At 34.7% G+C, this 16,013-nt stretch overlaps 1 protein-coding gene across 1 annotated transcript; it reads left to right on the top strand.

The window, feature by feature from the left end:
* Positions 1 to 2,451: 2,451 nt before the first annotated feature.
* On the top strand, positions 2,452 to 12,001 carry LOC121425182 (protein TEX261-like). Its single transcript, XM_041621187.1, has 6 exons — positions 2,452 to 2,630; positions 6,107 to 6,186; positions 7,365 to 7,518; positions 7,955 to 8,022; positions 8,756 to 8,861; positions 9,771 to 12,001. The coding sequence occupies exons 1-6, from the start codon at positions 2,561 to 2,563 to the stop codon at positions 9,887 to 9,889; spliced, it is 597 nt and encodes a 198-aa protein (XP_041477121.1). The 5' UTR covers positions 2,452 to 2,560; the 3' UTR covers positions 9,890 to 12,001.
* Positions 12,002 to 16,013: the final 4,012 nt, after the last annotated feature.

Here is a 16,013-nt window from a genome sequence, read left to right as displayed (position 1 = left end):
TCAGTTTTCTGTCATGTGGCCAAATCGCATTTCTGACGTCAAATTCTATTGGACATATAATTCGGTCAACGGGGAGGGCGCTTGAAACATAAACAAGAAATTACACGTGCGAAAGGTCATTACGTAATATTTTGGCCAAATTTGTTGAGGGGGCGGCGGGGTGATGATGCAAAAAAAAATAAAAAGTTGGGTATGGGTCAATAATCGTAGGCTACCCGACGCCAGTTTCATCTCCATGTACCTTTCAATTCATAAAACCAGTACATACTTTGCCAAACTATTTGCTGACAAGTTCAAAGATGAAGCAAAGTGGCAAATAATATTACTTTCAGGACTTGCCCAACATAAAGGTAAATCAATGTATACAAATGTAGATAGATAGATATATAGATAGATAGATAGACAGACAGACAGACAGACAGATAGATAGATAGATAGATAGATAGATAGATATTCAATTTTTTTCAATTCAATGTTATTTATTTCACTTCCATCAAACAAAAACAAATTGTATACCATATATATAAAAAATAAGTATTTGTATCCATTGCAAAGAAACAAAAATAATAATACATATGTTGTGAAAAAAAAACTTACACGATTTGGGCAACACATTGGAGGTTTAAAATAAGTATACTATTTTTCAATAGAAATTAAATTAAGATGGAAATGGAGGGACCCACTAAAAAGCAATGCTTGTACAATGTGGGCCCCTCAAAAATAGATAACAAAACCATTAACAGAGTACAAATACAGACATATGTAATCAAATGAGAAAAAAAATAAATGAGAGAGAAATACTCACAAAATATAAAATACGAAGATATCAAAAAATATAGTTTGTATAGGACAAAACAAACCATCCTAAAATAAATCCAAAAATATATCCACCCTTCCCACCCCCCCCCAAAAAAAGACATTTTAAGATAGATAGATAGATAGCTGAGACTGATGGCAAGAATTTGTTTTCTTGTCGATCAAGTCGACTTAATATAAGATATTATGTTGATGTAATAATAATAATGTCCAATATATAATTATGTCCAATACTTATATCAATTTTTGAATAATTACAGTAATGATGATGATGATGTTACCTTATGATGCTATTATTTCAGACAATTGTGTTCTCATGCATGTGATTTCGTTGTTTATTAATGTTTACTATGTCTATATGAATATCTGCAATTTGGCCTTGGCCGTATGTTTGATAAACCATTTTTATTCTATTAGGCGAGAAATAGACTTATGAAGAATTATTATGTCATGGTAATAGGGCAAGGTTGGAGCGAAGACGGACTTGTTAAAGCATGTTTCACAAAATCAGGCAAGTCGCGAGCTAAATTTGTACTTACCCCAAAAGGGACCGTAGGAATGTTTTTTTTCTGTTTTTATTATAGCAAATTAAAATAAATCACAAAATTTACAAATGAATTAGGGACCGTAGGAATTTTGCAGTGACTCATGAAGATGATATCTCACCAATTAATGCTAGTGCGAAGAGCGAGCTTAATTTTTTTTAATATTCCGTCATGATAACTATATATAGACATTTTAAGCACTTTAATTTTCATTATTTGAGTATCAATCTTCAAAGATACGTTTAATTCTCCAAACTCAAGGATAAATAAATAAATAACTTTGTTTTACACTGAGGAGAAAATTAAAATATATCATTTTTCATATGTAAAAATATAAAAGAACTATATAGTGAGTGGTGGGTGATATTGGTCCCCTCATTTACCTACCTTCCAGGATGTTCATATAAATTGCTTTGTGAAATTAAGCAAAACCTTGAAATATATTATAATTCTTATTACCATTTTTGACAAAAATTTTCTGGTACGGTCGTGCTTGTTTGTTTTATTTTTCTCGCTTTATTCCAAGGGCCGCAGAACAGTTTCGAATAGGGAGGGGGTGGGCTAAAGTGCATGTACCATGCAAACAACCACAATCAGATGGTCATTTTAAAGTTGGGGTTTTGTAGAAGAGTGGGGGCTGAAGCCCCTCCCCACCTCTTTTCCACAGCCCATGTATTCAAATCAAGTTTTTTTGTGGGGGTGGACTTATCCTTTAATATAAGTGTTTTTTTGCATGGCGCATAAAGCAGAGTTTGATTTCGGAGACTAGAACATAAATTTGTATCTCTAATTGCATGTACATAATGTCTCTCCCAGGGGCCGCGGAACGTTTTTTTAAGTGGAGGGCTGAGCCAAAAGTAGGGGGGCTGACCATGCAAAAAATCACAATCATATGGTCATTTTTACATTTTTATACACGGTTTTGGAAAAAAGTTGGGGGCTGAAGCCCCCCCCCCCCCCCCCCCCCCCCCCGCTTCCTCGGCCTGTCTCCGTTGGTCTCTATCATCTCAAGTTGTTCATCCCGATATTTTCGATGATCATCGTTTATCACCCTATCCTTTCACATGGCTTTTTTTTTAAATCTTCGACTTGAAGACACCACAGTTTGTCAGCAAAGACGACGTAGACGAAATTGGATTTGTCTTTTTCAATTTCGCTGAGAAAAAACTTCATTTTAACAAACTACTAACGAATTAAAAATGTGGTTCTTCTTTCTGCTTTCTTGGCTAGCAACTGCAATTCAAGTATGCCTCGCTACACTTGCATTAGGTAAAGTTTTGCTTCGTTATTTCGTTAAAGTCCGATCACTCTCACTGCTTTGAATTGTCATCTCACAATCATTCAACAGGACCGAATAAGGGAGCTCCGCCGTTTCGGCGGGGGAGTTTGGGACGCCAAAGCCTGACCGGCCCGGTCAGTCAATGACTCGCGTTGGCAACCGGCATACTGCCGGACACCGGGCTTTATTTCACAGTGCTTTGAAATGACAACTAGAGAAAATACAATAAAGAAAAATTCGCACTTACTATTCCAAATATTATGAAAATCATGATTATGTTATAATTCTATTTACCAGTCGTTTTCTTTGCATCGCACTTGCTGCATACTAGGACTGCATACCCCTCATGCCCCTCCACCAAAAACAATAATAGAATTATTTTCGTGCGTGAAAAGTTAGGGTCCTACAACAATGATTCCGGACGTGCGCAGGTGAAGATATTCTTCTTGATTATAATTCAATCATGATGTGAGAAAGAATTGATGTGATTTTTTCTTCATATGAATAAATTCTAAGTTTTTGTTTGCTTTTTTATATTGAATCTGAGCAGATGTTGGAATGACTTTGTTTGCTAACGAGATTTTTTATTTTATTTTTTGTTTTCACAGCAAAGTCTGCGTTTCTCTGCATGTTCCATGGCACTTTCCAATATTAATATTATTATGCTCATTCGTATCGTGATGCTCAAAGTTTTATTGATGCGCTCTGGATCGTTGACCGCTAGTTCTAGAATAGTAGAAAATCTAAACTAGGTAAACCTCGCGCATACTAATACCTAGTCGAGAACTAGCCGTCGACGATCACCCACAATACACCACACCTCAACATCAGAAGGAGGAGCGGAGGAGATTAAAATTTGGCAAATCAGGCCCATATTTCTGTCAGAAAATATATTGATTGTGCAAATCATGCAAATCTGTTATTTGATTTGATACTTTATTTTCTGTTTAGAGATGAGTAAGGTAAAATTGGGATTTTTCGCCTTGTCTTGGTCTATGTAGCCTATTGCTCTGTGAAATTGAACTGCGGAAGTCTAATGATACGAAATTGTTTTAGTACACAGTAATATGCGCGTTCGGAATCATAAGTGTCCAGTAATACAATACGTGACTATATATTTCAAATTAATTCAAAACATGGGGCCCAAGCCAGGGCTTTAAAATCTTTACATGCTAGTGCAGTTGTGCAATTGTAATCAGCAAATTCACTAATTGTAATATATCTAAAATTATTCTTAATTTTTAATTATTTTATGCACGCTCTCAACAGGCATCTATAATATTAAAAAATCTGATGCTAGGGGCCTATTGTGGAGCGTTGTGGCCCAATGGATTAGTCTCAGGACTCTGAATCAGAGGGTCGTGGGTTCGAATCCCAACCATGGCGTAATTTCCTTCAGCAAGAAATTGATCCACAATGTGCTGCACTCAACCCAGGTGAGGTAAATGGGTACCTCGCAAGAATTTTTATTTTAAACGCAGCGCGCGTAACAGCTGCACTGCTAAAGCCAGGGTAATTATGCTGCATATACTGTAGAGCGCTTAGAGACTTCTGACAAAGTAAGTATTAAGCACTATATAAGCAAGTATAATTATTATTGCATTGTGTGTAAGCATGCCTCGCCACTGTATTCAGTGCAGGTGTGAATGCAGTTGGAAAAAACTCGTCCATCGCAAAGGACACAAATGTTGGTCCTGTGTATTGGAGAGTCACAGCCTATGCATGTTAAAACCAATTCGTCAAAGAGTAGGCCATAAGGGTGTTTATCCGGTGTATTGCACCTGCTGGTCCTAGCAAAATTCAGGTCAAGTCAATCTTGATGTTCATATGCCATAATAATCAATATAAATAATGATTGTGGGTATTAACAGAAAGATAAGACAAAACAAATTTAAACCCCTGCTTGTTTGATCTCTGATATACATGTACTATAACAAATTTACGGGTGTTGGGCAGTATCCTTGAAGTAAGTTAGTAATACCCTGCCCCGCTCTTTTCGCAGAACTATGAATCATTCGGACTAGGTTAATCAGTCATAGCGGATGAGTGAAGTTATCCGCTGTTTTGGATGAGTTATTGACTATTTTCTGAATTTTGGGGGTCCTCCTTGGCCTTCTACACAAACGGATGCTGGCTATAGATTTTTAGTGCATGCTCGTGCTTCGCACGACGCTAAACTACATAGGACTATGGAGAAATGATTACCTTTTTGACAGACAAAACAGAGTATGTGAATGAAAACAACTCAAGAATATAATCAGCTTACCAGTTTCTTGGATTAGCCCTTTGTGATGTAAAATATAAATATAAATAAAGTCTTAGGTTCCATCGATCGTTAATCATCGTCTTGTTTCTATGCTAGCTTGAATCACGAATCATGATCGGCTGCGCAATCGTATGCTCAAGCTGCAATAGATCGATGGAACCCGAGATCAGATCTTTGGAATCCAAATTCGCAAGAATTCCATATGCATCCCCCCCCCCCCCACTAAAATTGAAAATAACAACATGGAGAAGGTTCAGAATAATATATCTAGCCCTGATATAGAAAATATACATGTATGATGGGATAGTGGAAACACTCACCAAAATCTGGCTTTATTCCATCAAATTTGGAGCAGGATTTAGTGCATGTACATGTAGTTGTCCATAGATCCCAGATTATTTAGTCAGTATAGGGTCTGAGTCTAGACTAGTCGAACTATCGGCTGATAATTGTTAAAATACCCCTTCTGGTATTGGCGCTTCTCACTAGCATAGCGGGAAGAAGTCTTAACTGCATATAAAACGAGGTGAGTTTGAGTCCCAACTATTAGGTGAGCAACAGTAAAAAATAAAAATAAAAACCATAAGTTTCAACAATCTTTTGTTATTTTTGGCGGGGGGGGGGGTTATATGGTACTCTTTCCTTAAAAAATTACATTTTACATCACTTATTATTTCAAGAAACTGGTAAAGCTGATTATATTCTTAAGAATTTTATTTTCATCACATGTTCACTGCAACCACCCTGCTTGTGGGGAATCTATTATGTAGATCTGTGCAGTATATATTCACATTTTGAAAATATATTGAAATACATGTACCTTAAACCCAAAATACTTAGTTCCATATATTTTTCATTAGTAACCTAGGGATCATTTTTGTATTCATCAGATTGCTGAAAAATATATTTTTGTGTCGGCCCTCTATTGGTGAAAAGTAAACTTTCAAGACAGTTGTCATTTGTCCCCAAGAACAAGCAAAAATAAGCTAAACATTGCCAGTTTACCTTATTTCCCCACACAGAACAAGGTTATATCATTATCGAGTGATTTTCAAAACAAATTGAGAAATGAAAGTACTTTATCCAAGTTTGCATGTACATGGATCTTACAACATATCAGTGAAAATCAGACCCTTGATGTTCGTTTTTTTTTTTGTTCAATAGAATTCACAATTTATGTATCTTTAAATTTTTCCTTAGCTGCTGGTCTGTATTACATGGCAGAACTAGTTGAAGAATATACAGTCATGGCTGCAAAGTGCATCAAGTGGCTTCACATAGTGAGTACATGTCCCCTGCTTTAAATGTATGTGTATGTGGGAGGGATGGAAGGGGGGTCACTCTTTTGCTCGCTGGTACTAGAGTTTGGGAGATTAAATTTATTCATAAAATGAGAAAACTAAATAAAACAATGTTGAAAATTTGAAACAAATCAGACAAGGAAGAATATAAAATTATGGCTGTTTGAAAACTTAAATTACAAAGACGTATTTTTTTTAATTGGCAACGTGGTGAATAGATTGTGTAATTATCAGAAATTTGTAGTGTTCTCCTGTAAGTACCCTTTGTCCTTGGTCAATAATCAATTATATAGCAAATAATATTTAGTAAATCATTTTGACAAAAAATTGTTTATAATCGGTTTGTTGTATTATCAGAGTAAATTGAAGAATATTGTGTATGCTACATCATAACATCTCATGAAAATGAAATCCTTAAAAAAAGTTTTACTACAACTTTTAAAAATTCATGAACTTATAAGTAAATAGATAAAAATAAATAATAATGTGCATGTATATCTATATAATATGAACGCGTATAGTACACATATACACAAAAGCCAAATATGATTATTTATTCAGCTAATATTAGTTTTGCAAAGAGTATTGCAAAATTAAGTTTTTCAGTTTGTATTTAAAAATATTTACATTAGGGGATTCTCTCAAATCTTGAGGCAGATAGTTCCAGTAGGCAGGCCCGGAGAAGACAAGTGAATTCTTTGAAAATAAAGATCTTGTTAAAGGAAGGTGATGATATTGTTGTTGCCTTGTTGAGTAGCAGTGTATGGATGCATATTTACGGAACATATTGTAGCAGGGAGATCGCCCTTGCTTGATTTGAACATAAATTGACTAAGTTTGAAAAGATATATGTCACTTACTTTGAGAATGTTATTTTTAAAAAATAAGATCAGTGTGTGATCTAAAGTGTGTTTGAAAAATTATTCTTAGAGCTTTTTTTCTGGAGAAGTAATATTCTATTAAGTTGTGTTTGCATTGCACATCCCCAGACAATTGTTTCATAATGAATATATGGTAGAATAAGGGTGTAGTAAATAGGACTGTACAAAACATAGTTAAAAGCTTTCCTTCTACTTCCAAAATGCTATTCGAGTTTTAGAAGTAAAATTATTCAGTTATAACCCCGTCTCCTTTTCTCATTTGACCTTTGGCAACAGGGTACAGCAGCGATATATATTGGTTTGATATTGTTTGAAGATCTACCATACTCGCTCACGCTTGTTGGACTTTTCTCAGTCTTCATGTACTCTCTTATGCTGAAGAATTTTCCTTTCATCGAGCTTACATCACCCACATTTCTCATTAGCTGTGGTAAGTGTAAAATTGTACCATTCATTTCTGGAATAAAAGTGGCCAAGGTTCAGCAATTTGTAGGTTTAAGAAGGGAATTTGACATTATGTCAGCTCAAGTTAGAAGCAGTTGAAATGTTATGTCATAGGCCTGTACTCTAAAACCTGGTTTATGTTCCATGGTTTTCAAATCTGGGACATAACTATGGGTAGCAATAAATGAAAATAGTACTGGTAATAAGTATTCTGCTTGTACGATGGACTCTGCTTAAGTTGGCCTTTCTTAAGTTGAATAATCTCTTAAGTCAAGGCCTGTTTTAAGACCTGAAATGCAAACACATGTTATTTACATTTTCAAGTCGAATATTGTGTAAGTCAAACAGACTTCTGTGGTCCCAAAAGTATCACTTGTACATACCCCTTATCACATTTTCTATTTTCTCTTCTCTCTTTTCAGTTCTGGTAGTTGTGAACCATTACTTTGCATTCAGCTATTTTTCAGATGTATGGCACCCCTTTTCTGAGGTAAGTATGCCCAGAATAATGGTAATCTTGTTAATACAGTTTATTGCTTTTGTGTTATTGAAGTCATTTTATCTCACCTGCATAGCAGAGCGAGAATATAGGTACCTAAGCTTGCGGCATCGTCAGTGTTGTTAAAATTCAAATCTTAAACAAGGTTAAAGTTTTCTAGATGTTATCAGAACTTTGAAAGTAAATGGATCTATTGCATGAAGCTGGACACAAGGGAAATGAAGTATCACTGATCATTTTGCATGAGTTTCAGGTCATATAATCAAGATCTAAGTTCATGAGATCACATATCCTTTACGGCGGCCGTATGGCGAGTCGAAAACAGCCGTTTTAATATATTTTTTGTATTAGCTACAAATACGTGTACGTTGTTTGAATAAAAATGAATATAATGGCTGTTTTCGACTCACCGTACGGTCACTGTAGGGGAAATGTGACTGCAGTATTAGGATCGATGATCTTAGTATTTGATTATCATATGAATGAGTTTTTTGTGAATAATTATCTTTTAAGTTGTCTTCAAAGTCAGCACTGCTGCTATATTAAATCCTGTGATGCAGGCGATACTGCCAGAGGCGTCCCACTTGTTTATTTTCAGAAATACCTGACAAATTTGCAGCTGAACCTGGGTCATAGCAGGTGTGACCTGATCCAAGCGTTTGAATTAATCATTAAAGTGTTATTTTAATTTGCTGATTTTTTTCTCTCTCTCGCTCTCATTTAGGTTTTGGCTTATTTTACACTGTGTCTGTGGTTGGTTCCCTTTGCATTCTTTGTATCTCTGTCAGCAGGAGATAATGTACTACCTACAATGCAAAGACCAGAATTAGGTAATAAAACCAGAGTCCTGTAACACGAAGCTTATCGCTTGATCCTACAGCTGATTTTTAAACTTGATTACATTGATCATTATGTACCATCAACTATCAAGTGTATATATCAACTTCACAATCAATTGCTTGGCTTTTGTATTATGGACCCATATTACAAAATTGTGTTGCATCTTTTTAAAGGACAAGTTCACGCGAAAAAAGGTGATTTGAATAAAAAGAGAAAAATCCAACAAGCATAACACTGAACATTTCATCAAAATCAGATGTAAAATAAGAACGTTATGACATTTTAAAGTTTCACTTAATTTCACAAAACAGTTATGTGCACATCCTGGTCGGTATGCAACTGAGGAGACTGATGACGTCATCCGCTCACTATTTCTTTTGTATTTTATTATATATGACATGAAATATTATAATTTTCTCCGTATCAAGTGAAACAACAATTAATTCCTCCCTGAATTTGTAGAATTATGCTTGTTTAATACTATATATGGTTCAGTCGAGTTGGTCCTTATTGTCAAATTTGTTTAAGGTGAAATATTGTATAATTCAGACAATAAAAAACAAAAGAAATAGTGAGGGACATCATCGACTGTCTCATTTGCATGTCACTGAGTCGTGCATATCACTGTTTTGTGAAAAATAAGCGAAACTTTAAAATGTCGTTACTTTTCTTATTTTACATTCGATTTTGATGAAATTTTCAGCGTTATTCTAGTTTGATTTTTTCTCTTTTTGTTCAAATCAATATTTTTCTGGTGTGGACTTGACTTTTAAGAATGGTAGATTTAGCATAATTACATTTGGTTATAGTGTATGTATATATTGAAATTGATATTTCCCCTTGAACCCTTTCCTCAACGCTCCCGTCCGTATAACGTTATTATTTTCATCTTCTTTCAGAGAAAAAGGATGATGTCGTTTCAAGCTACTTCAACAGAAAGACAAAGAGGAATGGTCTGCTAGCCGGCTTCAACTTTGTCAAGGAATCGGTCCTGCCTCAGCGAAGCAAAGCTTTCTGAAAAAGTAAATTTGTACTGCTCAGACACACACAGGGTGTGACATTGGACAGAAATATCTTCTAGCATTATGACATCATCATGGTACTACAACTTTGTGATAACATGACTGCATATGCCTTTGAGGTGTGTTTTTTTTCTATCAGCCAGTTGATGTTTTTGAACCATTGACGATTTGCAGGCAGCTGTGTCAGTGGTGAAAAGGACGGTACTGAACATCCATTTTCACATGTATATGCGATACATCGGATAGCAGTAAGAAGTGCGTGTGTTGACTCAAGCCTTATGTCGGAAATTATACAACCATGGGGCCAGGATACGTACATCAAAAGATGAATGTACTTTAGATGGATTTTTTTCTTCAGATTTAATCTGAAGTTTTTATGTTTTAGAGCTTTTTCATTAAAACCTACCCTCGCGCTTTAAGTTTTGATCCCCTAAATGTACTGTTCCAGTTCATTACTACAATGTATGAATGTGTTTGTCCTGCATCTGTATGGTGTGCATGATATGAAGTTTTAAAAATGTGTTTTATTGGATGTATTTGACAGATCTATATGAAAATAATAATTTTAGGGTGCCTGATCAAAATTTGAAAAATACGTGTATATATATTCACATTTTTTCCTGTTTTGAGGTAAGAAACACTTCTCAATTATGAAATGGGCTGATTCATTTTCAGGAAATTATCTGAAAATTTTCTGAAAACCAGTTACTGAATTTGTAAAGTAATTTACACATTTGTAAAGTAATTTACACATTTGTAAAGTGTCCAAGTGGTTCTTTTTTGAAGGGGGGGGACACAGACAGAGCACTAGAGATCCCAAAATTTAACAATTTTCGCTAAGCCCCAATACATGGGGGAAAAAAGACTCAACAGCCACTACAAAAACTTGAGTGTGTTTCACGTTATCAACCCTTCACTGTAGAGTACATGTAATTAATAAGAATTTCAAGAGAAAGTCTTTATAATAAAAGTGAAATATTTATGATTTTATGGCAGGTTCTGACAATTAGCATTTTTAATATCATGAAATAGTAAAAAACAGAAAAACAAGTAAAGCCAAAAAAAAAGGTTTATGAAAATGTATGAATATGAAGTGTCTGGTTAGATTTGGGGACAGGTCAAAGGTCACAGAGGTCATTATTTGAAAGTATAGAAGTCTGATGTGAGATACATTCTTATGTGCTGCAAGCTGACATGAATCCTTCTTGTTCCTCTTTGGTATAAAACCTTTTGTCCATTATTAAACTGGCTGAAAATTTTAGGATACAATCTTTGTTTTTTATTTATGCAATCACATACATTTGTAAGAAAAGTGTTTGAAAAGCCTGTTGAAAAGACAAATTGAAATATTACTTTACTGAGAGAGCTCATAAGTAAATAAAGGTGTTTTTTTTATCAACTAATTGGGGGGGGGGGGCAGAAGAGATTTAATATTTTCAAAATATGAATGTTAGATGATACTCCAATTATTATTTAACTTTTAGCAAAGCTGTAGCCAGGCACTTTAAATATGCTTTTTACTGAACAAAAACATTGGCAGTTCACTATAAAAAAAATGTAGATTTCTTGCTATTCTTGCTTTGCACCTAGTCAAAGACATGTATTTAAATTTGATGGACAGGGACAATAACTGTACTCTCATGAAAAATAATCCAATATGTGACTTTTATTTTGCACAAGTATCTTGCCATACAAAATGTATGAACACAACCACACCACAAAATGTTCTCTCTCAGATTAGCTTGCAAGTTCCTTGTCTTGTATTGAAAGCAAGAATTTTAAATCACAATTATACCTGGTGAGAATTATGCATTATAAATTCACTCAAATACCCCAAATTATTGTCTCGGTGTGTTTTATTTTCATCTCATGTGTAGAATAAGATCTGTTTATTAAATGTAAAGAAAATTAATTTGCAAAGAGATTAAACAAAAAAGTTTTTGCATGCACTTTACCTGCACTGCTAAGAACTATTATATGATATGAAATCCCCTAACTTTAGCCATTTGGCGTTGTATATGCGCAATGATGAATATTAAACACATCTACGGTAATTACAGGTAAGTTCCATGCCCATTGAAATTGATTGTAAAGTGGCTGATTTCCATCATTTTGTGAAAAAAAAGTTCCAGTGCGAGGTATTTTCACAAAGTGACTGTTGTGTTTAAGCTCATTATTTCCAAATATATTGAGAATTATGCAGATAAACACACACAGAAATAAAAAGTGAAAAATCTCATGATATATATATAGGGCTATTCCACGGTTACTCACGTTACATTTGGAGACACCTTAACTCATACTTGGAGCTGTAACTCCATTATTATTGATAGGAACTAAACATCTCCGTATCACAACAAAGTACACAGTCTGACTATCCTTTGTATAAAAACAAAACTTGGGAAATTCTATTATGCTCCTGGCAAATCTTTGGAATGTGTCGGTTACTCACGTTACAGATTTGTCCCAACCTGTGGAATTGCCCTATATATATATGCACACTCATCTATAAATTTGTTAAATCAGAGATGTTAGGAATGCCATTGACGCATGCTATCAATTTATGCAAATGCAAGTCATTAACAAATATGTATAACCCATATCTTTCTAACTTATTAGTGAATAATCCCAATTGTAATGTGTTACGATACAATAGCATTTTACACTAGAACAAAGTATATATTTATTTAATGATCACAATTTTCATAAATTCTGTGTTCTTTGCAAAGCTTATTTTTAGTAGCTATCATATCAGTGCCATCCCTATTTTTTTTGTACCAATTTTAAGTTTTTCAATCTCTCACAACTGTTTATAGGCTAGTAATACGGATGTTACTTGACATTGTGTGTACTCCATGTTTGATGTCCCATATGTTAAAGTTCATTTTATAGTTCAGGCCATAGTCTAACTGCTAAAATTGTGGAAAGCCAAAAATGTCCAAGTTCTGTTAACATTGTACATTTCTTAGGTTAACTGTTTTATTTCCCCATTTTTGAATTGTGAAGAAACCAAGTATTCTTGAAAGGCAGTTATGGATGGTTTAAAGGTATTGTTTAACTTTGTGAGCAGCCGATTTAAAAAATTCTCAAACCAAGATGAAACTTGTGTATCAGTGCATGTATTAGAACTAATAAACCCTAAAAACAACCATTATTGAGAATGAAAAGCTAAAACTACAAGGGAAAGCCCGATTTTGTAAATAGGCGTCTTGTAGACGCCTAAATAGTACACATAAGTGTATGGGATGAAATTAAGATGGTGTTTCCGGTCACTTTATATTTCAATTTTTGAAGCACTAAATAATTATTTTCGAACGCAATTTTTTCTGGGCTTCATTTTTGTAACATATCCTAGACACAGGTGACAAGTGTGACCTTCTAGCTCAGATTTTTTAAAAGTCAAACCAATGTTAAACAATCACTTTAAGTGTAAATTGAGCTTATAAATTGAACATGTATTTTTATTTGTAACACAAGTCGCTATCCAAAGGTACACATATGCTCACTTCTCTGGTCTGATTGTCAATTTGCTTTCGTCAAAACCACAACTTTTGGCCAGAGTTTAAATGAAACATGAATTGAGAATATGGGCTCATAGGTCCCAATTACTGTCATTGTTTTCATATTTTAGTGTAAATTTACGTGAAGAGACCCGAAATTATTTGGCAATAAATATGCTACATCTTCTTAAACAAAATACAGTAGACATCTCCTGTGCTTTTTATTCACTTTTAAACTGTATGATTTAAAGAAATATTAATATAAAAATGTTGGATTCATTGTGATAGATATGCAATTTAATAAATTTGATTACAAAAAAGTATTTCATCTGAAATCTATGATTTATACATGTGGAAGTGTAAATAGAATTGTGTCTTTTTGATAGTACTTTGCTATGGGAGCTCTTCAAAAAAAATTTTTTTAATAAGTCTGGAAATTTGTTGTCAGTATGGTGGTATAAAAATTACAAATATTTACTACTTATGAGGATAAGTGTGGAAATTATCATTCCCTAGTTGCTTTTTATACCAGCCAATGAATCAAAGTCTGATAAAAGTGCTTGTATGAAAAGCACAGAGGTGATGATTTCCACCATCCAAATACAGAGCAGTCCATATTTGCTTTATCTGTCTCGTCAATACGAAGATCTGTCTCTAATAAGCCTAGACTTAAGGGCTACTGTTTTCTATTGTAGGACTACAAGCCAAATTTAAAGTTGAATTGATCGATCACTTTGTAATTCATGCTACGCTGCTGCTTGTCAACCGGCATGTCGCCATGGCCAGCAGAAACTGACCTGCTCAACATGCACATACATAGCAACAGCCAGCCAGCAAGTTATGTATAGTAACAGCAACTTGATGTGGCCCCTTCCTCAAAGGGTAAATTGCCAATTCTTTATTAAATGTACTGCCAACTCGTCCACTCACCACATGGTCTACTTTCATTTAGTCTAATGCCATTCCGTCCATAAACATTTTGTCTAAAACCATTTGGTCCAATCATCACTTCGCCTAATCACCACTTTGTCTATGACCATTTTGTCTCATAACCAGTTGGTCTAATATCCAACTCATTTTCATTCATTTTGCCCAATTAACACTCAATCCAATTAGACCAAATGGTATATGGACTAAATGGCTATTGGACCAACTGGTTATTAGACGAAATGGTGAGTGGACGAATTGACAGACCATGTGGATAGTGGAAGAACTGATGGTAGACCAAATGATAGGAGACGAGTTGGCAATAGGATGAATTGGCATCAGACGATATGGAAATAAACCTCTCAAAGGGGTTACATGTCTTATTGCAAGGATGATAGAATGAGGTTAGTATGAGGTATATTTATATAATATTGACTGGCCTTGAGGGGAACATCAAATATATTGCCAGTAAAAGAATCATATTGGCCCGAGTCTTTAGACGAGGGCAATATGGGTCTTTTAAGGGCAATATATTTGATGTTCCCCGAAAGAAGAGACAGTCAATATTTTTATTATCATCCAAATCAGATATCTAGAGCAAAAATCGTGATAATGGTGATATTTCTTTTTAAAATAGTTATATTGTGTCTTGTTAATATAAGGGTCTAGGCTCTGCACTTTACCATTATGACGTACTTGCAAGCGCTTGGATCCAGTGATGTCTTTATTATGACGTATATTGTTGGTGCACACATCCTTATGAAGCGTATCTCTTCATACGCATCCTCAAATGCCCGGATGTGAGACCAGGGAAAATACAAAGGTATATTTTGCGTCGTCTCTGCATGCAAAGTAAATATGCGCATTGAGACCGAGGAAAATACAAATAATATACCTATCCCTTCCCGATATTTATTAATCTAGGGCAATACGTTTTTTTGTAAATGACCAGCTCAGATGTCTGATACGGGTGATAATTAACATTATTTAACTTTCATAACATCGAGTGGTTTTATATAAACTGCGTTGCATTCTAACAGTTGGGCAATTACAAAAATAGGGTTGGGGGTCTTTGCTTCTCATGATGCATGCATGGCATAATTTCCTTCAGCAAGAAATTTATCCACATTAATTTGCACTCAACCCAGGTGAGGTGAATGGGTACCCGGTAGAATTTATTCCTTTGATGCTTTTAATATGGTGGCTCAGCTACAGCGGGGGTAACAATATGATACCAAGTATCAAAGCACAGTTGAGTATAAGCACATAGTAACTGCACTATATAAATGGACATACTATTATTATTTATAAATTTGTCTGCTAATCCTCTCTCTCTCTCTTCCCATTCTCTCTTTTCTCCCTCTTCTACACCCTCTCTCCCTTCCCCCCTCCTGCCCCCTTCACTCCCTCTCCCATCACATGCTCCATTCTCTGTCTACAATGTTGTTTTTCTTCTCTTCAACTCTATCATGATATTCCATGGCTCTGTCAAATGATAACAAAAACTAGCAGACTTCCACTTTCATTTTTGTATTGTAAATTTCTAAAATTACAATATACTTTGAACAAAATATAAATTTGTTATCCTTACAGAGGTTCTTTTGCAACTCAGGATGGCAATTCCTGATACAAGGATATTGTGGACACATCACAAAAAGCCATTTTTCATCATGAAAATCGTATTGTTTAATCA

Source organism: Lytechinus variegatus, chromosome 12, assembly GCF_018143015.1.
Source record: "Lytechinus variegatus isolate NC3 chromosome 12, Lvar_3.0, whole genome shotgun sequence".
NCBI classification, from domain to species: Eukaryota; Metazoa; Echinodermata; class Echinoidea; order Temnopleuroida; family Toxopneustidae; genus Lytechinus; species Lytechinus variegatus.
Note: the sequence above shows the minus strand (reverse complement) of the source record. Positions and strands in the feature narration are given on the sequence as shown.